Raw genomic sequence first — 24,587 nt, 5'->3', positions numbered from 1 at the left:
CCAGTGACTTCCTCTCTCTCTCTCTCTCTCTCTCTCTCTCTCTCTCTCTCTCTCTCTCTCTCTCTCTCTCTCTCTCATTTCTTGATCCAAAAGGGCCTAAGCCCTCCCTACTACTTCCTGTGTCTCTCTATATGTCCTGGGTCCTCCAAAACCTCTATGACTAATTCTGATCAGCTAGTAGTTAGCTCCGCCTTCTGATTCAAGGTCAACTTTATTGGCAGTCTACGGAGTGTCAGAGTGCAATCAAAAGATCCCACAACAGGATATAGGTATTCCTTATTAGTGGTGAGGTCACCATTTGTTTGCTCCTATAAACAACGCTTCAGTGAATGCCCTCCCCATTCCAAAGGGAAATGTGGAAGAAGTTCTATAAAGCATGCACTTGAAGTGATGACTTAGAGACTGCATGTATTGCTTATATGCATATTAATAAGTCTTTAAAGTACTTCCGGTTCACAAACCTGACTGTATGAGAATGCTTATTGTCCCATGTTAATACTTGTAGTGTCGGACTCTTAAATTTTAGGCAAATTGATGAAGATGAAATGTTCACTAATAATTTCCAAATTTGTATTTCCCTGACCATTAGCAACGTTGAGCATATTCTCATAAGATGTTTGCAAATAGATCTTCACTTCCATGAAGGGGGCAGGGAGAACAAGAGAGGAAGAAGGGAGGGGGCAAGAGAGAAAAAAAATGGCAATACAGCTGAAGTCCCTCTTAGTCCCTGACTGTGTGTCTACTCCGAATCAGGCACTGTTGGCACTCTGGGGGCGCAGCTGAGAATGAGACAGTCTTGTAGACCCAACCGTTTTTCCTTACGATGAAGCAGGATGTTGAAGAGGAATGCTCCCCGTCATTATAACCACAGCCCCAGAGGTGAAGAACCACACAAGACCTTTCAAGTGCTCATCGTCCGGTGCAATCGGGGGCTAGGCCCTCCTGGCAAGGACAAGGGCATGCTGGGAGACCGAAGCCATTGCCCATGTGAGCATTTAACTCATTGCAGCTGCGAAAGAGACTGCTACAGAGCTGAGAAGTTACTCCACTGTTGACCATCCCACTAGCATGCTTGCGAAGCCCAGCTTCTGTAGGAATGGGTGTTGTTGCTCAAGTAGACGTGTGGTGTGGGAAGAGAGAAGAGGGTGGTACGCATAGCCTTCTGGAACCAGTAGGACCGGAGTGGGCGGCGGCAAGTAAGCCTGCAAAGGACGCTGAAAACTGGTCAAACAAGTGTGTCTTGAGGTGGGAGAATAAAACGGAACCACCCCACCTCAGAACAAACCGGCAGAGGTCAGAGAAGCCGGGGGAGAATGAGGTTTCCAGAGCAGCAATGAGACCCATGCTTTCTTTCATCGTTCCGTCCCAAGTATGCATCCATTCTCAGCTTTGACTGCGTAGATGACGTCAGTTCCCCAAACCCAAATTCTTTTCTTAAAATGTACTTGAGGCCGATGAAGTGGCTCAGAGGGTAAGAGCCTTTGCCACACAAGCCCGACAACCCGTGTTCCATCCCTGGAACACGAGGTGGAAGGAGAGAACTGACTCCCAAACATGGTCCTGTGACCTCCACATGAATGGCATAAATGCCATGGCTTGCACCCCACCCCCCACCCCAGACAAACATACAGTGAAATAACTTTCATTAAAATGTGGTTAATAATGTATGTGTCTTGCTGTCTCTAGCCGCAGTTGAGATGATATAGGCAGGTACTTTGCACCCTGTCTAATCCGTCGTGAATTCTGTAAAGTATTATTTTATCAGTTAGAAGGGAAACGGGCCTGAGGATGCAGCTTAGTGTTTGGGAGCACCTGCCCAGCAACTGCAAGGGCCTGGGTTGGATCCCTAGCACCATGAAGGAGAGGATTAAATGTATCAAATGCACTAAAACGGGGGGCAGGGCATTTTTTTTTTCTGCAGAGATTTTAGGAAGTGAAGACATATAGGATCTGTCTCATCTACCAAGCTCTACCACTGGAGCAGGAAAGTAACTGCAGACAGCGTGGGAGTGGCTGGGACTGAAAAAACTTTACAAAAACAGGTGGCGAGTAGATTAAAGATGGCGGGTTCCTTAAAGCTATGTTTCCTTCCTGTAACACGATCTACAGCAAATACAGGTGTCCTGGGGCCCCCTGCATTGCCCAGGGGCAGTGGGCCGAGAAGGGCCATCCCAAAGAGTCTGGTGATCACACTGCTTGCTGTGATGAGTTAAATTATGTCTCTTGTTGCCGACCTGGGAATCCCACGTCTTCTGTAAGAGGTTGCCCATTTTGATTTGCATGGAGACTAGAGTCACATCACAGATCTGACAGTGGTGTGTTGGAAACCGAGACCCGTAGGCCTCTTGTAAGGAATCTGTTCAAGGGCTTCCTGGAGCGGTCTCCAGAAGGAGACATTGACTAAAGGGGGTGCTGGAGGAGAGCAGGATATTGAGCACCAAATGAAAGCGTTGGCGGGGGAGTTCCGTGTCCTAAGTGGATATACACAGACTTTAGAGACAGTACTCTACCCTGAGACGGGGAAAAGGCTCTTTTCTTATAACCCTGCTAAACCTACAGTTGGTGGGTATAAGTTGTCCAAAGGATAATAAAGCATAAAGGATCACAAACATAGCAGATCTCCTTAACCTGTGCCTGTGGGCCAGCCGTCAGAGTCGTGTGCTTCCCTGCCGTTGTGGACGGACTGAGGGGCATGACCTTTGCTACTCCTTAAACGTTTCTTCCCCATTTCATCAGTACAAATGCTTGTCCCCTCACCCCTCACCACTTCACTGGATGTAAAGACACTGGGCAAAAGATATTCAAGTGAAAGAAGGAAGGATTAAGAGACCAAGGATGTATGATTGCCGGGGAGAGGCCGTCCCAAGGAAAGAACTGTGCAGAGATCATGTACGTTATTATTGCCTTCGTTCAACTGCGTTTTTAATCCCTCAATTTCTCCGCTGCCTCCTTGAACATACTGAACTCAGAATGCGCATTCCATAGCCACGGAAACCTCAGCTCTTCAGAAAGGTGAGCCACAGAACAGTTTTATTCTAAACCAGTGTCATTAGGTTCTAGACTCTCCCATGATCATATTCTGTGCGGTTGCCATGGTAGTCCCACATGCAGCTCAAGTATCCAGTTTTCTGACCTGTTCCACCTACACAGGGCATTTTACGTCTTATGAATGATGGCCTAGAAGGGAAGGACTTACTTTGGATTAAATTCAGTATGGGAAAATGTTTAAGGTATGCCTTAAAGACAAAGCAAAATAAAACAAAAAAACACTTCAAGTGTTTCATGTGTTGTGCGCTAAAGAATGTTGAAAGGATTCAGAAACCCAGGCTAGCACTGCCTTTAGGTCCCCCACAGTAACTTAAGAACTCTGTGTTGAGTTGAAGCATCCTCGTACCCCAGGGAGATTTTTGCTTCATCCATGGCAGATATGTTAAAATGTAATTAGTCAAGGGGGTATAGGTTGGTTTTAGTTAATTCCCTTAAATATGATAGTTGAATAGTCTCAAAAGGATAGTGTGTGTGTGTGTGTGTGTGTGTGTGTGTGTGTGTGTGTGTGTGTGTGTAAGTTCTAATTCTGGGGACTTATTTTGTGTTTCCTTTTATTTTTCTTTCTGCCTATGCCCCCGAGTCTTTCACTCTCCCGAACCCTAATCTTTACCAGAGTGGGCAGACTCCTGTAGGGAGATAGTCTACCTATTTATGCATTCTTTGGGGTACATCTGCGTGGCCACTAACCTTAGCCACCCCATTTTTCTAATTAGCTGTTGTTTGCCACTGGTATGGTAGAAATGACTCTTCAGGAAGCTTGAGAGGTCCCCATTCGGCTCCCTGTTTGCTTTTTCTCCCTCATTTGGCCCTTTATTTTTACTCTAGCTGCTGGAAAGAGGACCAGAGCTTACCACGAAATTGTCCTGAACATCTAGTTCCTCCACAACACCAGCCTCATGGATCCTCTTGTATTTTACAACCGAAAAGAGCTCTGAACTTCATAACATGTCATCCTTCCTCCACAAGTAAGATAAGTCGAAAATTTTCTTCTTCGTCAGGTTCGTCCAGCCGCTCATTCTTCGCGTGCGGAAGGCATAATTTACTGGCAAGACTGCGGAGGAAATGGAGGCAGCAGAGCCGAGTTAACTTTGACTCTCAGGAAGACATACCTTCCAGCCCCACAAGATCTTCAGAGCGAGTTGGTACCATCCGATCTCGGAGACATTTTTCATCCTGCAAGCTAAGTGTAGTTTCCTTTTACAGGAGTAGCACTCTCTATGAGACTCCGCAATGTAGCCTGAACCTGCCCCATGCAAAGGAAATGCAAGGCTTTCCCGATACTCAAAAACGCATAAGCTTCTCTGAACCGGAACATGGCAGTAAGTGCTTTCCCAACTTGGAAACAAAAGCCGTTTCTACGCGCTATTGGACTGTTGACAGACCGTCTTACCCACCGAGCCTAACATCATCTCCCTTTTCTCTTCCAACGGTTATGTCTTCTTCCAGTCAAGTAAACGTATCAGTTACTGATGGCCGAGAACATGGCCAGCTAGCGAAGGATTCGGAAGATGCCCTTCACCTCAGGCCTCATAGTCACAGTACAAACTTCTCTCCAAGTGACCTGAAGCAGCATCTGCTGCAGAGTATAACTTCCACCAACCTCCCCAAGGACGGCTTTTCTCCAGTGTATAAAAATGTCAATAGCTTAAATCTTGAAGTCACCTCACGCCCCTTTGAGGAAGAAGGCTTTGCTGCTTTGCCTCCAAAAGAAGATCGACCTCCACCCATTGAAATGACTGGAATGAGGTCACCTAGATTTTCCTTTCTCTAACCAGGGCAGCTCAAATCAGAAATTTCCCGAGTCATCCATCAGTCAGTCTCCAAAGTCCCTAGAAAGCAATGCTCACTGCTCTTGGAAGTCTGTTCTCACAGTTCTGCTGAAGTGGGGGGAAAGAGATTTCCGTATTGTAGTCTAAATGGACTAGTGTGGGGTTTTGAAAGTTTATAGACATTATTAGAATGTGGAAGCCAAAGATGATATCATGTTTCAGATGACAGTTTAGAGATTGGCTAGTCCTGACTTTCTCAGTGACTTATATATACTGTGACTTATATATACTGTGGTCCGAAAATGACACTAAGTTTTCGTGTGTAAGTTACCTGACTGTAGTGCATCCTTACAGTACAGACCTTCCTCTCATGCTAATCACTAGAGATGGTATTCGTATATAATCTGTAGTTATGGTGATTATTGATTCATACAGTTTCATATCAGCTTTTACTTGTCAAATTTCCCACGCAGACATCACACCGACAAAGTTTTCATTAACACAAGAACTAAATGAAGTGAACAGTGCTATAATGGAAAATGTAGCTTGTTTAGAACCCAGATTTTTAGTTACATTTCTTTATTTGGGGGGGTGCATATGCATGCTATGGTGTATGTGTGGAGGCCAGACGAAGCCTTTAGGAGATGATTCTCTCTCCCCTCTAGGTCCAGATGCCAAGCTCAGGTCATCACGTTTGGTGGCAAGTGCCTTCCGCTGTTGAGCCGTCTCACCAGCCCAGAAATTTTGATTAATAATTTAATTATATATTTGTACATGCACAAATCTGGGAACTCAAAGAGCCATGGAGTCTGAGATAAAAAGTATATATTGGCCTCTCAAAACTGTATTTTTAAAGTATTTTTTTATTCTTTTTCAGTAAGCAAAAGTTACATAAGTACTCTCAAAAACAGTAATGAGTAGAGAGATAATGTAAGCAACTAAAACATTTATAGATTTTATATTTACTTTGTATATTTTTTATATTATTTATTTTTTATATATTTTATTTATTTTATATTTATATATTTTATAATATTTATATTATAAATATAAATTATAATATTATATTATAAAATATATTTTTATAATACTTATATTATAAAATATAATTAGACTTTGTTCATAAAAGGGTACTTGTGTTATTTTCAGTTATTTATCATAGTAAAACGAAACCCCAACTGCCATCATTAGACTGAAATGTCCTTTTTATGTGCAGGGGTTTCTATTTGTCTTAATATATTAAAATTTTAGTTTTAAATTTATTACTTGCAATGAACATGAAGTGTATCATTGAAACAGTTTTGAGGGGTGTAGTTCAGAGGTATTAAATACATCCACGGTGTTAAAGGACTAACGCCACCATCATTCCCACAGCCCTCTTCCTCTTGTAAACCTGAAGTTCTATACCCACTAAATAATTAACTCCCCGGTCCTTTTCCTGTCTCCTAGCCTTCTACTTTCTGTGACTTTGGCTAATTCAGTGGTTCATATAAGCAGAATTTTTAGTAGCTGTCTTTTCCGACCGCTTCTTTCACTTAGCATTATGTCGTCAAAGGTTCATGTAAGCATATATCAAAATATCCTTTCTTATTTTGTAAGGCCAGATTATACCTCATTTTGTGTATGAATCACATTTCACCTATGCATTCATGTGTCAGTGGATAATTTGGGTCTCTTCTGTGTTTGAGCTGTTGTAATTCCACTATGCACGTGGGTGCAAATGCTCTTTTAACTGCTACTTCTTAATGTCTTATTAGCATATATCAGTGATACACCACAATGGGTTTCATTCATATGTTCAATGTATTTCAATCCTGTTTACTCTTACCCTCTAGTTTCCCGTTTACTCCCTCTGATCCCTTTTTCTCAATTAGCTCCCCTCTTCTATTTCATGTCTTTTTTTTTTTAATGACTCAATCAGTTTCATTATGGTTACTCTAGAAAAATAAGGAGGGTTTGTTTACATGGACACCTTACCAGTGACTGTACAATTGAAGGAAATATTTCCCCCATCAAACATCACCAATGTATAAATTCTCAGAGAGGGAGAGGGCCTCAGGAACTTCCCCCCACTCCATGACAGGATGTTGACAGGCCTACTCTGATGCAGGTCTTGCAGAGCACCTGTAAATTCAAGGGTCCAACAGCCATGCAATACCTGGTAGTCAGCATTCCACACCGTAATCCCGTTCTTCCAGCTCTTACATTCTTCCCAGCCTTTTTGTGATTGTTCCAGAGCCATTGAGGGGTTATAATACAGATGCCCCATTTATTGCTGAGCATTCAGCGGGTGCTTATTCTCAACACCTGGACAGTTGTGGGTCTCTGAAGTTGCTGCTGGCCACTGCAAAAAGTAACTTTGCCGACCAAAGCTGGCAATCCCATTAATCTATTGTCATAAACATAGTTATTTAGAGGGCAGTTTGACAGCCATGTCGTGTCCAGTTAGCAAAACGACAGTAGTAGCTTCCTCACTCGGGACTATGACCTTCTCAGCCATAGACTTTTGGCTGGATATATAGTACCGGATGTGAATTGCCTCTTGTGGAGCAGGCTTCAACTCCAGTCAGAAAGCAGGTTGGTCACTCTCCTAACAGATTTGCCAGTATTGCATTAGTGAGTATATTTTGCCTGGCCAGTAGTTATTATTGCACGGAAGGGTTCACAGCTGAGAAAAACGGTTAATGGCAATTCTCACCCAGCATCTGCATAGCACTTTCCAGCAATCTGAAGACTATCCAGGGCAGAGGAAGCTTCCAGCTCAGTTCCAGAATGATTTCTCTGTCATGTGACCAGGGCATGTATAAGAGCTTACTTCAAATGGTTTTTTGAGTCTACACCAAAATTTGTAGGTCGTCTTGTAATCTGATCTTTAATTTTTTAAAGAACCAGCCTTAAGTTTTCTGCTCTATCTGCACTAATTTTACATCCATAAAGGAAGGCAAAAGATTTATTTCCTTAATTTGTCAACATCTATCTGTCTTACTTTAGTGGGTGTGAAGTGATATTTCATTTGAGCTTTGATCATCTTTTGGTATGATTTTCTTTGGAGAAAAATCCATTCAAATCTATAAGCATATGATGGATTTCTTTTCTGTCTTCTTTATACTCTTTGAACAATGCATAAGGATACAAATCACCAGGCACAGTGGTTCATGCCTATAGTTCCAGCTACTTGGGAGGCTGAGGCAGGAGAATCACTTGAGTCTGGGAGTTTGGGATCACAGTGCTTCACAGCAATCAGGTGTCCACGCTAAGTTCACCACCAATGTGGTGGCTTCCTGGGAGTGGGGGACCACCAGGTTGCCTAAGGAGGAGTGAAGTAACAACACGGGTCAGAAGCAGAGCAGGTCAGCGCTCTCAGGATACAAGTCATTAAACTCCTTAAATTAATCTTTACGTCATTCTTTGATCCACTGTTAGATATGGAACCTGTTTTTACTGTTTGCCTTTTACATGTCTCATCACCAATGAGTAGGACAGCTGAGTTTTGCTTCTTGTATCTTCAGCTTCACTGCATGGGTTTAATTCTTAGAGATTAGAGTGTGTGTGTGCCTGTGTTTTTGTGTGCATGTGTGTGTGCCCATGTGTGCACACGTATGCATGTGTATGTGCATGCGTTTGTGCATGCGTGCATGCATGTGTTTGTGTATATGTGTGGGTGAGTATATGTATTCATATGTATGTGTGTGTGTACATGTGTTACGTGTGTGTGTGTGTGTGTGTGTGTGTGTGTGTGTGTGTAACATTTGGATTTTGTTCTTTCTCTACATAGAAATCATATTAACTGTGAGAAGATAACTTTTCTTTTTCCTTTTCCATATGGATACCTTTTATTTCTTTATTTTGCCTGGTTGTTCTTAGTTGAACCTTAGTTGACTGGTATGTTGACCCAAACTAGCAGAAGCAGGCAGTTTTGTCCCATTCCAGGTCTAAAGGAAAAGCTCTCCATCGTCCATTCCTGGGCATGTTACCCTTGTGTTTTTCATATGTAATCTTTAGTACATTGAAGCAATGAAGCAATTTTCTTCCATTTTTTTTTTCATAAAACAGTGCTCAATTTTGCCAAGGGCTTTTTTTTTTCCACATTAGTAGAGATGATCATGAATTATTCTTTGCATTTCATTGCTATAGTATATTATGCTGGCTTATATTCATATATTTTATTAGGTTACCCCTGCATCCAAGGATAAGTCCTACTCTGTTGTAGGATATAGTCTTTCCTACTGTGTGGTTAAAACCTGTGAATCCTGTTTGCTTGCACTTGAGAATTTTTACCTAAATATTCATCAGAGACATTGGCCTGTCATTTTCTCTTCTGGTAGTGTCTTTGTCTGGTGGTCCTATCTGGACAATGTTGACCTCATAGAATACATTTGAATTGTTTTCTCCTCTTCAATTGTTGGGGCAGTGGGGGGACTCAGGAATGTCGCTGTCAATCCTGCTTTAAACGTGTGCTAGAGCTGGGCCTGGTGACACACGCTTTTAATCCCACAACTCAAAAGGTGAATCTCTGTGAGTTTGAAGCCGGCCTGGTCTGTGTGGGGAGTTTCAGGCCAACCAGAGATGCACAGTAGACCCTGTCTGAAACAAAACAAAACAAAACAAAACAAGGAAGCCATCCGGTCCTAGACTTTATTTACACTTGTTGGGAGCTTTTGATTACTAAGTCACAGTCTCTTTGCTCATTCAGTTTCTTTGTGTGGCTTTGGCGCCTTGGAACTCACTCTGTAGCCCAGGCTGGCCTCGAATTCACAAAGATCCGCCTGCCTCTGCCTCCCGAGTGCTGGGATTAAAGGCGTGCGCCACCACCACCCAGCTCTCTTTGCTCATTTTTTTTTTGTTTGTTTTTTGTTTTTTGTTTTTCGAGACAGGGTTTCTCTGTGTAGCTTTGCGCCTTTTCCTGGAACTCACTTGGTAGCCCAGGCTGGCCTCAAACTCACAGAGATCCGCCTGGCTCTGCCTCCCGAGTGCTGGGATTAAAGGCGTGTGCCACCACCGCCCGGCCTCTCTTTGCTCATTTTAAATGTTAAGATTTTCTATGTCTTCCTTATTCAGTCTGGCACTTGTGTGTTTTGAGAAATTTGCCCATTTCTTCTAGTTTACTGAATGTGTTCACATCAATTCTTCCTATAATCCTATTTCTATAAAACCAGAAGTAATATCTCATCTTTTATTTTGATTGAGTCTCCATTTTGTTTTCAGTCACCCTAGTTAAATACTTATCAATTTTGTTGCTCTTTCTAAAGAGCAACTCTTTATTTTGTTGATGGTTTTCTTCTATCATTTTTCTAGTTCAATTGTTTATTTCCATTTTCATCGCTATTTTTTTTTTGTTTTGTCTTGTTCTGTGAGTTGATTTCCCAATGTGTAAATTAAGATTGTTGTTTTGGGACCTTCTTTATCAATGTAAGAATTTGTAGCTATAAATTTTCCTTCTATCACTGCTGCGTTCATATAATTTGGTGTGGTTTCATTTGCATTCGACTCAAGATATTTTGTACTTGTCCTTATGGTTTCATTTTTGGCCTGTTGGTTGTTTAAGAATTTTAGTTAGGGACTGAGAAGACAGCTCAGTAAGTTAGGTGCTTGCCACACAAACACGAGGACCAGAAGCACGAATTGTTAGAAGGTCTTATTAATGAAACAAACCCAGGGCCAGTTACTGGGGTGAATGATGGAAGATCAGAGAGACAGAACAAGCCACAGCCGCCTCACCTTGCCAATTCCTCAGCTGATCCTGTTTCCTCAGACTGGAAGCCTCTGAGTCCTCATCCAAATGGATCTCAGCTGAACTGCTTCTCAAAAGCCTGAAAGCTTAACCAGGCTCTAGTTCCTCATCCTCACGCCTTATATACCTTTATGCTTTCAGCCATCACTCCCTGGGATTAAAGGCTCACTTCTTGGGATTAAAGGCATGAGTCACCATGCCTGGCTATTTCCAGTGTGGCCTTGAACTCACAGAGATCCTTGTCTCCAGAAGGCTAGGATTAAAGGCGTGAGTGCCACCATTTTCTAGCCTCTGTATCTAGTGACTGTTCTGTTCTCTGACCCCAGATAAGTTAATTAGGGTGCACAATATTTTGGGGAACACAATACCACCACAAGGACCCATGTGCGAAAGGCTGGTTGTGGTAGCCCACACTTGTCCAGACTCCTGGGAGCTTGTGAGCCATTAGCCTTGCCTAATCAGTGAACCCCTAATTCCCAGGGAGAGACCCTCTCTTAACAAACAAGGTGGCGCCAGCCAGATGACTCAGTGAGTACAAGCGCTTGCCATACAGGCTTAACAACCCTGAGATTGCTCTCCAGAAGCGATATAAGTGTGAGAGGAAAGAACCGAGTTTTCCTCCAATTTCCACATAATGCTGTGGGGTAGGTGCAGTACACATCATATACACACATAACAATTACAATCAATTAAACTAAAGAAATCCCAAGGTGGACGGTTCTGAGGAATGACACCCAAGTTTGTCTTTTGGGCTCACATGCAGATGCATGCACATATGTGCCTGCATACACATGAACACACTGCCCCACCCAACACATATGCATACACAAAGAGCATGTTGTTTAATTTCTACATATGCTTGGATTTTCCAGTCTTCTTTCTGTTGGATTCTAATTTCATTCTATTGTGATTGGAGAAGAGCGTCTATTCCAGGTGCAATGATGCACTTGTATGAATCCCCAGAGGCAGAAAAGACAGCTTACGCATTTAAAATATTTTTTTAAAATTCATTAAGACTTATTTTGTGGTTTAACATATGATCTGTCCTGAAGATTTTTTTTTTTTGGTTTTTCGAGACAGGGTTTCTCTGCGTAGCTTTGCGCCTTTCCTGGAACTCACTTGGTAGCCCAGGCTGGCCTCAAACTCACAGAGATCCGCCTGGCTCTGCCTCCCGAGTGCTGGGATTAAAGGCGTGTGCCACCACCGCCCGGTGCCTGAGGAATGTTCTTTCTCTTGAGAAAAATGTGTATTCTGCTTTTGTCTAGAGGCATTATTGGGCCCATCATCTACGGTAATATTTACATCATTTTCTGATCAGTTTTCTGCCTGGTATTCTTGTTCCATTCATTGCTGGAAGTAGGACAGGAAGGCTGGAGTGTAGCTTGATGGTAGAGCATTTGTGTAACATGTATGAGGCCCTCAGTTCAATTCCTAATGCTACAAGAAGAAAATGTAGAACACTGGACTCTTTTTACTACTCTTCTGCTACTTTTCCCTCCTATTCTGTCAAATTGTGCTTCAGGTATTTCATATGTTCAGAAGCTCTAATGTCTGGTGCATAAGTACTATTATTTATTCTTAATCAATTGGCCATTTTGTTATGTATTGTGCTTTATCTTTTTAAATTATTGTTTTTGAGATTATGATGTGATTACATCACTTTCCCTTTCTTCCCTCCGTACCCTCCTTTATATTCCTCCCGACTCTCCTTCAAATTTATGGCCTCTTTTTTCATTAATTATTGTCATATACATGTATGTGTCTATATTCCTAAGTATAACCTGTGCAGTCTATATAATGTTACCTGCATGGATGTTTTTAGGACTGACATTTGGTGTTAGATAATCCCTGGGTAAGGCCGTTTGTCACTCAGCGTTCCTGACTTGCCTGGAATTCTTCATGTAGAGTTGAGGCCTCGTGCTCTTTCCCCATCTACTTGTGGCATGCCCCTTGTTGGTGTCCTTGGTGAGCTCGGGTTTAGACAGTCATGCTGGTGAGACTCTATGGGTGCAGCAAACTCCCTGGTCCTCCGGCCCTTACAATCTTCTCACCCCCTCTTCCGCGATGTTCCCTGAGCCTCAAGAGCAAGGGTTGTTTTGTAGATGTGTCCATTGGGCAGTCGTAGCACTCGTACTTTGATGGTAGCCAGCAGATCTCTAGTTAGACTTAAGTGCTATTCAACAAAAGGGCAACCACGCCTTATACTAGAAAACAATTCCAGCTACCCAGGGATGGTGAAGTCATGGGTCTTGGAGATGAACCTACCACCATCACTTTGTACCAGATACAGGTAGGCCTTACCCCTCATCAAGGAAACGTCTTGTAATAGATGGAGACCATCCCATAAAACCACAGCCAATCAAAATGCAGAGTGGAGGAACCTGGTCCCAGTGTTCTTCACCTTATGTCACGGATTTTGACTTTAAGTCTATATTGTGTGTTATTGCTATAGTACTTTTAACCTATTCTAGTCACCATACACACGGAGCATCTTTTTCCACCTTTGACCCTCAACCTGTGTTTTTCTTTAGAGTAAAGGTGTTTTGTAAGCCTCCCATAATTTGATCCTGATTTTTTAATCTGTTTTGCCAATATATACTTTTTTATTGAGAAATTAGTCAATTTACATTTGATTCAATAACTACTAGTAGAACAGAATTTATTGGTGCTATTTTATTATTTTCTCTGTGTTATAGTGTTTTTGCCCCTCATTTCTTCAATTAATTCTTTCCTTCGTGTTAAAATTGTATGTTTTATTATCTGTTCCTATTTCCTTTTAAATAAGTTCTTTTGTGATTTCCAATTTTTTTTAAAAATGTTGTAACAATTGACTTTAAGCTGGTCTAAATTTCAATTACATACCAAAATTCTATTCCTTTTCAGCTTCCCTGTTTTATGATGTTGTCACAACTTACGTCCGTCCTATATAAGCATTAATATATATTCATAATTTTATACTTTTCTTTTGAAATCATGAAGAAAAAGTAGAGTTTCAAAACAGAATTATGATAATACTTAGCTTAGTATTTATCCATGTTTTTGTCTTTACTGGAGGACTTAACTTTTTTAATGTATTTGTTGCTGTTTTGAGACAGGGTCTTTCCAGGTATGACCTTGAACTATGTCAGCGAGGGTCCTCCTGTCTCCACCTCCTCAGCGTTACAGGAGTGTGTTGCCACACTCAGTTTACATGGGACAGGGGATTGACCCCAGGGCTCCCTGAGAGGTAGGCAAGCACTTTACCAACTAAGCCTCATCCCCAGCATTTTTATTTGGCTTCAGATTGTTGTAGAAGGCCAGTTGGGAGGACTCCTTTTAGCATTTCTTGTAGGGCAGATAATAAACTTGGCTTTTTAAAATTTTTCCTGTAAGTATTTGATTTTTCCTGTACTTTTCGAGGGCAGTTTTGGCTGGTTCTAGAATTATTTTGTTATTCCTTTCTTTCTTATGGCATTACAATATATCTTCCCAGTGCCATGTGGTCCACAAGGCTTCTTGTGGCCGAGAAGTCCGCTAAAGGTGACAGTCCTTGACGTACGCTGAGTTTCTTTGGCCCCTTTCAAGATGCTCTGGTTTTGTCTTTCAGCAGCTCAAGTGTCAGGCCCTTGGGTGGACCTCCTTGGGTTTATTCTACTTGACATAGACTCAGCTTCTTCTGTACTTGCCTTTCCTTGGATTTGAAGTTTTGGCAATTGTTTTTTTCATGTAAATTCACTGTCCCTTCTCCATGAATCCTCATAATGTGTATTGGGTCAACATAATGGTATCTCCCAAGCCCTTTAGATTGTGTCTATTTTTATTAATTCTTTATTCTTTTTATTCCTCACAACATTTTCAAAAGATGCATCTTCAACTTGGCCTATTCTTTGCTTTCCATGTTAAATTTTTCTGTTGCTCTCTCCAGTGAATTTCAGTTCATTTAGCATAATCTTAGCCCCATGATTTGTTTGGTTCTTTTTCATAATTCGTGCCTCTTTGCTGACATTCCCACTTCGTTATTTTCCTCTTTTTTAAATCTTTTTGGTTCTTTCCTTCTTTTCCTTAGCTTTCTAAGCAAAGTTTAAGGCTATTATTTTAAAGTCGTTGACTAGAAACTCTAAAACGTGCCTCTCTTTTCGCATCCATGTCTGGAGATGCATTCTCTTTCTTTGAATGAACTACCTTTCCTTGGATGCTTGTGGGTTTTGTTGAAAATTGAGAAGTTCAAAGAACATCCAGATCCGTGGACTGGCTCCATGTTTCTCCTTGATCGAGAGAAGTGTCAAAGTTCAGGGTCTTTTCAAGTCTTTTTGGAGCATGCATTTCTTACAGATCTATGTGCATACATACTTAGAGTTTTTCCACTTCCTGCCATATACACAACTATTTTAACATACCTTCATTTTTCTCAGAATTTTCTTGGAGACTTAAATGTTCTGTTGTATTCCTCTGCCCATTGCCTCTCATTCCTAGGTACCCATGAGTCCAAAGTCTCCTTGTTAGTTCTCTGTGCCACGATGCTTATTACTGCCTTCATCATCTTTCAATCCAAAGTCCTTCCATCGTCTCCCCCAAAAACACACGTTCAGGTCTGTCACAGAAATAGTTCCCTCTTTGGTACCAATTTCTGTCTTGTTAAGGATTTTATTGCTGTGTTAAACACCATGCCATAAGCAACTTGGGGTAGAAAAGAGTTTATTTTGCTTACACTCCCTTATCACAGTCCACCATAAAAGAAGTCAGGACAGAAACTCAGGCAGGGCAGGAACCCGGATGTAGGAACTGATGCAGAGGCCATGGAGGAGTGCTGCTTACTGGCTTGCTCCCCATGGTTTTCTCAGTTTGCTTTCTTATACAGCCCAGGACCACCCGCTCAAGGGTGGCACCACTGCCCACAGTGAGCTGGGCCTTCCCGTGCCAATCATCAATCAAGACAATGCCCCCCAGGCTATTCTGGTGGGACTGTTTCTCGACTGATGTTCCCTCCTCTCAAATGACTCTGGCTCATCAAGTGAACACAAAACTAACCAGCATAGAAAATAGTAGTCATTGTTGAAAACTAAACTAAAGTTAGAGCAGTGGGAGCTAAAACAAAACAAAACAACAACAAAAAAAAATGGCTCAGTCAGAAAAGTGCTTGCCACACAAGCCTGAGGACCTGAGTTAGTTCAGATCCCCAGCCCCCATGTGTGCTGGGCACAGCCACGCCCATCCGAACCCCAGCACTGAGGGAAAGGAGACAGGCAGGTCTCTGGCCAGCCAGTGTGGCTACCAGGTAAGCTCCAGGTGAAATGATCAACGCTGTCTCAAAACACAAGGTGGAGAGTGACTAAGAGAGACAGCGAATGTCAACTTCTGGCTTCCACACAGCATGCATGTGCACCCCACTGTGCATGTACGTGCACATGCACACACACACATACACCACACACACGAAATTAGCACATCATGTTCAACTGTAGATGAATACATACACATGCAAATATGCACACACACACACACACACACACACACACATATACACACACACATTTTTGAGCACCTGCTAAATTCCTTCAGCTTGATATAATCTCAACAACATCCAGGGAATGTACACTGCATGACACTATTTTGGGTACTTAGCTCTTTAGTTAGTGAACTTTACCACTAAGAAGCAGGCATTCTAATGAAGCTGATACTGAAAAAAAAAAAGAACACATGCTGTAGGATTATTATTTATAGCATGTAAAAGAGAACATGTGCTATGGAGGGGGGAAAATCAAACATCAAGAAGAGGAAGAAAGAGTCAGGGCTGCGGCATTAAATAGAATAGTCTGCGTGGACCACACTAAGACAGTACATGAGAGCAGAGACTTGAGTTAGGAGTAGAGATTATGTTGCTGTCTAGGGGAAAGAACATTCCGTCAGAGAGAACAGCGGGTAAAGGTAGGAGGTAGGAGCAGCCGTGACAGGCAGAAGGGGCCCATGGAGAGTTGACTGGTTAGACATTAAGTCCCAGAACTATTAGGGCTGGTACACAAGTTGCTGGCGTCCTTGTAAATAGTCAGCTCTCGGACCTTTCCTCTGTGTTAACAGTGGGTGCCGCGACACTGTCTAGCACTAAGTGGAATAATTCGACTCGCATTTTCAAAGGATTTCTCGGGTCACTGCGCTTGAGTCTAAAGGGAGTTGGTGGTTGTTTCTGCCGTCTTAGGTATATGACAGCTAACACTGACACAGAAGAACAGAGTTTCCCAGGCCCTAAGGCTTTTAACACGCACATAGAGGAACTGAAGTTGGATGTCCTCCTTCAGAAGGTAGACCTTTTACGGATAAATGAGTCTGACAAAGTGCAGAGTTTTGAGCTGCTTTGTGACCACAAAGAAAAGGTAAGAGCTGCATGTGCGTAACATGTGTGTGCCGTTTTCCATTTTTATTTAAGTACTACCCTGCTCATATTGGAACTATAATACTGTGTCACAGCATAGAAACAGAATGATTGATGTATTTCTTGTAAAACGAGTAATTTTTTTAAAAATTAAATTTGAGTTAATTAGGTTTACCTAAGGTCACAAAAGTAGGAAACAGCCTTATATAGAGTTACTTTGATTTTATTAACTTTGATACATAATGCATGTTTTATAACATGAAAAATAAGTCATTATGCCCATGCATACAGTATGTTTTCCCTGGAGAGAATAAAAATTGTAGTTGGAGTTTTCTATATTGCTATCAATATCATATCGATCAGTATGCTCAAGCTGTTTCTATCGATAGTCATTCTGCAGTGTTTCATGTGGGACTTGAAGAACTAGTCTTGTCTCACCATCACCAACGACAAACGGGACCTCAGGGCTCTAAGATCTAAGGGGAAATCAAATCTTTTTTTGCCCATGAGCAATATAAGGCTAACCTTGGTCTGAGGGCTTAGCAACTCTAACACACTGTAAAACCTGTAGATCCTAACTGATTAACACACAGCATACAAAACTACCAAAAGATCAGACGATGTTCTATGAAGATGTGCAAGAATTTACTGTCAATAAGAGTTTTAAAAAAATTCAAAAATATTTACAATTATAATTGGGTCATTTAGGTAAAAATTGTAATGTCCTTTCTGAGTGTATGCACTTTAATTTACAAATACTCCCTACAATGCTCAGTAAACTATTTATTATACTGGCAGTAGACCACTTACGAAGGATAAGAGAGAGGGTGCCCTAGTCCAGGGAGACTGTTTAGGTTCTGGCCCACGTCAGTTCCGTCTGCTACACAATTGGATCTAGTTTCCAATGAATATTAATTGATTCACAATATGAACGTAACACTATATTGGGCCATATTTCTTAGCCATAAATATTTGAGTTTAAAATGTTAAATATCCATATGTATAAATTCAGTCATCTATAAATACCATTTTACCTGCCTTTAAGGTACAATGAAAGCAATGATGTCAGTCTGGACAAACTAATGCATTAATCTAGTGTGTGATTCTATCTTTCCAGTTTAGTGAAGAGATAGAGTTTCTGTGGCGGCTTGCCCGTGCCTATGGAGACATGTATGACCAATCTACAAATACACAGGAAAAGAAACATTATGCTAATATTGGTAAGTAATTTGCCAAACGGGTTGTTCTCAGGTGGCATTATCTTCCACAATAAGCCATTAGTCGATTTTAATTCATGCAAAATCATCTCAGTTAAAGACTCCATCTATCTCCAATATATCCTGGTAACCAAAAACTATACACAATCTCAGAAAAGGCCTTCCAGGACTAAAGTTCCTTTAAAACAATTGAGCTAATAATATTAGAGCAAAGAACTAGAAAAAACCCCAGACTTCACTTTTTAAGTTCTTTTTTTTTTTTCTTTCTTCAAGACAAAACTTCTCTGTAGTTTTGGTGCCTGTCCTGGATCTCACTCTGTAGACCAGGCTGGCCTCGAACTCACAGAGATCTGCCTGTCTCTGCCTCCGAGTGCTGAGATTAAAGGCGTGCGCCACCACTGCCCGGCTCTTTTTGAGGTCTTCAAGACTTCCCTTTTAGCATCGCAGGAAGCCAAAACACCTGTGCTCGTATTTGAAGCACACTAATAAGCCAAGGAGGATCATGGTCTCCAGCTGTAACCGCTCACAGGTAAACTCACAGCTCACTTCCTGTGGCACGCAGGCCTAGGAACACAGAAATAACCTCTCAGATGTCAGGAATTCAGAATGTATCTGGAAGAATAAAGTCAACCCTGATTTGATGGTTATTTAGGTTATTTAAGATGAGTGCATCATGGCAATCCATTATACTGCCATGTCTACATTCTGCGTGTATTTTAAATTTTCCTCAATAACAGTAATGGCACAATGAAAGCCAAGGAGAAGGTCGAATTATTGCTGTTGTGGCTCTGTTTATGTTTCGCTGGGGGTCAGAAGGCTTTTCTGCTCAGAAGCCCCTGAGCTGCCGTCTCTCTGAGCTTCAGAATAATTGGTGTCGTAGTTGGTTTTTCCTCTTTTTGTTCCAAAGCGTTCTCTTTCCCTGGCTTTTCTATGGCAGCATAAGAAAGAAAGGGAGGACTCTCCAACTCTAGTTCCGGCATTTTCATTTCCATGAAGGACATACCGGAGGACTCCTCCAACTCTAGTTCCGGCATTTTCATTTCCATGAAGGACGTACCACCAGAAATCTGTGGTGGTCTTTCTTCCCGTTGAAGATTTCCTTGCTGAGTGACCTCTGCACTTTAATTCCTCCCTTACTGAAGGAAGATGAGAGACTTCCCCTCTTGTCCTGTTCATATTTATCCTTCACCTTCCCGGGGTTAGTCTCCTGTAGCAATCCAGTTGGCAGGTGATATACATACACAGTGGAGTTTTTAAAGAAGCAATTTTGAACCAGAGTCTAAAAGGATTTATATTCATATCTGTGAGGGGGGAGCGAATAAAGCATATTGATGTGAAAACTGTTGGACATTCATCAGCAGTTATGTATTTTTTTTTTCTCTAGCACTTTCTTCTCTTGGATGTTCTGTTAGCAGATAAGGCTAGGAACACAGAATAGATGGGATCTCAAAATGACTGAGGGGGCCTCTGACTTTGTTGGGAAGGCGGTACTGTTCAAATAGTCACATATAAAGAAACCAACAGAGATGGGCTATTATTTTAAAAGAGGGTGGGGTGCTCAGAGTTTATAGCAAAAAGGGGGCATCAGTAGCAGGAGCTAGAGGTTCATGGGGGGAAATGAAGGAGGTAACCAGTTCCCATAGGTACAACTTAAGGAAGTAACCCATTCCCATAGGTATAATGTTTCAGTCTGTTTTGAAACTGAATGGGAGCCCAAGTGAGGTGTCCTAGTTAGCTTTAACTGCCAACTTGACACAGCTTAGAGCTGCCCGAAGAGAGTCTCGGTTGAGGAACTTCCTAGATCAGATTGGTTTGTGGGCACGTCTGTGCGGGGGTTGTCTTGGTTGATAATTGCTGTAGGAGGGCCCAGCCCACTGTGGGCAGTACCATTCCCTAGACATGGAGTCCTGGACCAAAGCATGGGCCTGCAAGCTAGATATCAAGCAGCGTATCTCCTTAGTTTCCGCTGTGCTTTCCTGGCTATGAGCGAGTTCCTTGGTTAAAAGCAATGCTGTGTGGACTAGCAAGCAGGCCTGGATCTAAGTTTCTGCCTGAGTTCCTGCCCTGACGTCCCTCAGTGGTGGTCTATGATCTGTGGGCTGAAATAGAGTGTTTCCTCCCCTAAGTTGTTTATGGTCAAAGTATTTGTCACAGTAACAGAATGGAGCTAGAACAGGAGTTCATGTATGAGATCATGGGAAAGTGGGAAAACAATATGAAGGGAATGCAGGGGTTAAGTCCTGAGCGCATAGGGTCGACATGAGGTTTATCCTTAAGATGAAAATCTACAGTTTCATGGCAAAAAGAGAACTCTGTTTTCATTCATACAGAAGGAGGTTATCCAAATAGTGAGGCAAAGCAAAAATCACTTTTTTTGTACTTTTAAGAAATTCATTGAAGATGTTATTGTCTGGAAGCGGTGTTAAAGTGTAGCGAGAAGAGGTGAAGAGGGAGGCAAGGGACACATGCAAGTGTGACAGTGCCACCCGTGAGAACTGGCTGTGTAGAAAGGACCGATAAACGGCCGTCGTAATTCAGTGTATGAGGACCAGACGCTTGGTGAGATCACCATCAGGAACACCGGGGCTGAGAGCCAGGGTTCAGTCAGCTCGTGAGGAATGTTGGCTTCAGTATGAGGAGAGGTGTTGAAGCGGATTTCCTCCTCAGCTCGTGTGCGAGGTCACTCGGAATTCTTTTATAAAACTCAGTTAGTGCGCCATTATGCAACACATTTTCCAAGTGTGATTGACTGTTTACTCTTGTATTCCAAGTAAACTATTATTCTCATTCTTAAGGGGGCATTGCGATAATACTTAAATGCTTGGTATGGATGCCTGTTCTGTAGGGGAAGGAGCTGTCCTTGGGGGTGAAGAGGCGACGATACAGCCAGCCCGTGCGCTGCCCAACTTCCTCTGTTATCCCCACGGTGGTGGCTTCGACCCTGCCTAAGTCTGTGGTGGTACACTAAAAGTTTCCATTTGACAAGGCAGCCGAAGTATTGATTCAGATCTAAGCTGTTTTGAGACAGCCTTGCTGTACAGGGCAAGCTGGCCTTGAACTCACAATCCTCCTGCCTCAGACTTCCAAGTGCCAGAAGTGCAGGTATGCACCAGCCACCAGACTCAGCTTAGTTTGTTTCTCACAAAAGAACACATTTTTAGCTGGATGCGGTAGCTCATACCTGTGATCCCAGTACTGGAGAGGCTGAGGCAGGAGGATTGTCATGAGTTCAAAGTCAGCCTGGGATTCATAGTGAGTTCCATACCAGTTTAAGCAACAGTGTACTACTCTGTCTCAAAATTTAAAAAAAAAAAATGGTATGTTTCTACCTGGGGGAAAGGAAATATGTTTCTAGTGTTTCATTAAAAAATAACTGATCCTTTGATGCTTGTCCAAAGGTAATACCAGTTATTACTAGAATGCCTTACTTTAAATTTTTTCCATTTCAGGTTGATTTCTACACAAGATATGTCCCTTAATGGATACACTGTAGCATGCACCTTGAGCAAGTCATAGATTAGAGACTGGTTTTTACAAGGTCCCTATTTAAGATTCTCTCGGCCACTTTTGTAGTCACTGGGTAGTGTCTTCAAGGCACAAAAAGGGGGTGGGGTCAGGGAGGAAAGAGGCACGTGGGGAAAAAAGTATTCTCTTTTTGAGAGTCTCAGAACACAGTCAAGCCATTGGAGAACCTCTGTGAGAAATAGTCCTCACGTGATTAAAGCTATTCTAAACTGAGTGTAATAATTTAAGAGCATCATGTGTTCCTTGGACCCATTCTTGTTGTGAATGAGCAGGCCAAGCTCCTTGGGCCTTCCGCACCCCTTCACACACTCTCTGCTGTCCTTGGATGGTGTACTTACTTTTCAGTCAAGTTCCTTGTGTGTGTACTCGCTGTACACTGAAGGCTGCAAGCCCTGGAAGTCAGGGACCGTCTCTAATGTGATGTTTTGGTCCTAGAGGTTCACACAACATGACAGCTAATGATCACTCAGCAAACGTCATCGTATGAATGGATTACAAGAAAACAATGTGTTTTTCTTTCACGTAATGAGTAAGAAACTTCCCTTGCCCTGGCCTAAGTCAGTTAACCCAGTGGGTCTCAAATGTGAGCTCACAACAAAATCCTTAAAAGCAAGTAAAACAGATGATCAGGCCTGACCCCAGAGTAAACAGTTGGCCCTGGTGGTGAATGTCCTCTTCTAACAAATGACAATCGGGACAAATGCTTTCCACCTTAGGATCCTATTCAGGAGCTGCTGACTCAGTTGAAGACCCCGTCTCCTACCACGTCCTGTAACGACAGTAACTTCAGTCTCTTTGTCTTTCAGGAAAAACATTAGGAGAAAGAGCAATCACTCGAGCACCCATGAATGGACACTGCCATCTGTGGTAAGCACACGGGAGCCCTGTAGCCTTAACCTCACCGTATGCCTCTCTCCACGGCCCTGAGTTCTGAAGACTATTGTTGCTGCATTGAACTGGTCAGCCACACTCGCCACTCAGAAAAAGATAGTGGATAGTACAGCATCTGTTACCATGCTTATTCTCACATATTTCTCTTTAGACGCATTTTAAACGTGAGAATCGCACGAGACTCTGTAACAAGTCTCTGTGCCTTGGAGGATAAACTATAATTAAGTCTAATAAAATATACTGGTTTTTTAGCGGGGCGGTGGTGGTGGTGGTGGTGGTGGTGGTGGTGGTGGTGGTGGTACACGCCTTTAATCCCAGCACTTGGGAGGCAGAGCCAGGCGGATCTCTGTGAGTTCAAGGCCAGCCTGGGCTACAGTGTGAGATCCAGGACAGGCACCAAAGCTACACAGAGAAACCCTGTCTCGAAAACAGACAGATATAGATAGATAGATAGATAGATAGATAGATAGATAGATAGATAGATAGATAGATAGATAGATAGATAGATGGATAGATAAAAATAAATAAAATATACCAGTATTTTGGAAACATATATTAAAATTACGTCATGTGTCTGAACAAAATGTGTAACAAAAGAGCCAAAGAATCAAAGCGCAGAGGTCATTTTCTCTCACCTGGTGGATCACGGGAAATAAATTCCCCAGGTCGAAGAGAATCCAGTCTGTGCGTAAGATAGCCCAGAGCAATGTGGGGAGGCATAAGATGAGCACCGTTGGAACAAAGGAGGAAAAACACTTCATGGTTCTGTTTGTGTGGGGTTCGCTGTTTTGTTTTTGAGGGCGTGGCCCCCTTGTATTCTGAAAAATAGAAAACTAGAAGAAGCATGTTATTTTAAATCATCCTTCCTGTCACTTGTCGCGGCAGCTTTACATTTTTAGATCCTTGCTTGTCGGCTACCGCGGTCGGCTTTGCTCTTCTGGTGGGCGGTTCATGCTGTTACTGTTACCCCAGACATTAAGACTATACGGTGAAAAATTAACTTACGGCCCTTTCTTCAGTGCGGGTTTCCAGAAATATGCCCCCTCTGGGGTTATTTTGTTTCTTTAGGGACATCATTAGGCAAAAATCTATTTCAAAGCAGCTGCATCTTCGCTGTTCGCGTTATCCTTAAGGATTTTGTTTGTTCACTAGACGAGCCGGAAGCAGAGCCGGCTGTTTATTCGGTCGTCAGCAGGGGGCGCTCCATTCACAAGCACTCACTTAAATCTCCTTAACAAAAACCCAGCGGTTTTTGTGTACCCCAAATTCTAAGAAACACACTCCAAAATGGGAAATGAACTTCAGGAGCTAGAACATGTGACTCGACTGCCAGCACACCTTATATGGATAGTGGCCCCTTGAATAGAAAGTGGGTGGGAAAAGCAACTCAAACCTGAAGCTAAGGGGTGACCGTGAAGTTAACTTTCCTCCACAGACTTAAAAGGTCACTGTAATGTGTAAGAATCCTGGGTTTTATGTCTCTGGTTAGTTTGTCTAGGTCATCTAATCTGTATAAACGTATACTTCTAAATTAGCGTGTGTGTTTAAAGGGCTCCGTTCCTTCACTTTGAGGAGTACTGTAATGAGTTTGTACCGAGCAAGCTATTTTCTCTCCTCGTCTCTTTTGAAACTGGGAGTCTGGGACCTGGTTAGCCAGATCTGGGCCAGAAAAAAAGCACTCCTGTTTCACCTTTAACTCTGAGTTTCCCTCCTTCTCCCTACTCCTCCTCCATACCCTTTGTTTCACTTCCTCTCTCCCTTCCTCCTCCTCTTCTCCTTCTTCTTCATTTTCCTCTGCTCTTCCCTCTATCCAACATTGTAACCATCAGCTCCCCAATAGTGACACGGAGACTTATTAATTGTGAACATTCGGCCGATAGCTTAGACTCGTTTCTAACTCGCTCCTATAACTTAAATTAACCCTATTAATTTACTTTCCGCCTTGTGGCTTTATTACTGCATCTCCATATTACCCAACCTACTTGCTCTGCATCTCCTCACATCTCCACCTTCTTCCCACCATCCTCTCTGCCAAAAACATCCTGCCTAGCTATTGCCCA

General features: G+C 42.4%; 1 protein-coding gene across 6 annotated transcripts in view; it reads left to right on the top strand.

Annotated features, from left to right (window-relative positions):
* Positions 1-24,587, top strand: part of Rmdn2 (regulator of microtubule dynamics 2) — a 65,011-nt gene that overhangs the window by 13,163 nt on the left and 27,261 nt on the right. For 4 of the 6 annotated variants that reach the window (XM_037198029.1, XM_037198030.1, XM_028857894.2 and 1 more), the window contains exons 3-5: positions 16,721-16,895; positions 18,012-18,114; positions 22,443-22,503. In XM_037198029.1, the coding sequence (XP_037053924.1) occupies positions 16,721-16,895; positions 18,012-18,114; positions 22,443-22,503 (339 nt within the window). Of the gene's footprint in view, positions 1-2,154; positions 3,231-3,873; positions 4,795-16,720; positions 16,896-18,011; positions 18,115-22,442; positions 22,504-24,587 lie in introns of those variants that run through there. The other 2 variants (XM_037198026.1, XM_037198027.1) reach the window with 2 other exon arrangements.

Source organism: Peromyscus leucopus, chromosome 22 (genome assembly GCF_004664715.2).
Source record: "Peromyscus leucopus breed LL Stock chromosome 22, UCI_PerLeu_2.1, whole genome shotgun sequence".
Taxonomy (NCBI): Eukaryota; Metazoa; Chordata; class Mammalia; order Rodentia; family Cricetidae; genus Peromyscus; species Peromyscus leucopus.
Note: the sequence above shows the minus strand (reverse complement) of the source record. Positions and strands in the feature narration are given on the sequence as shown.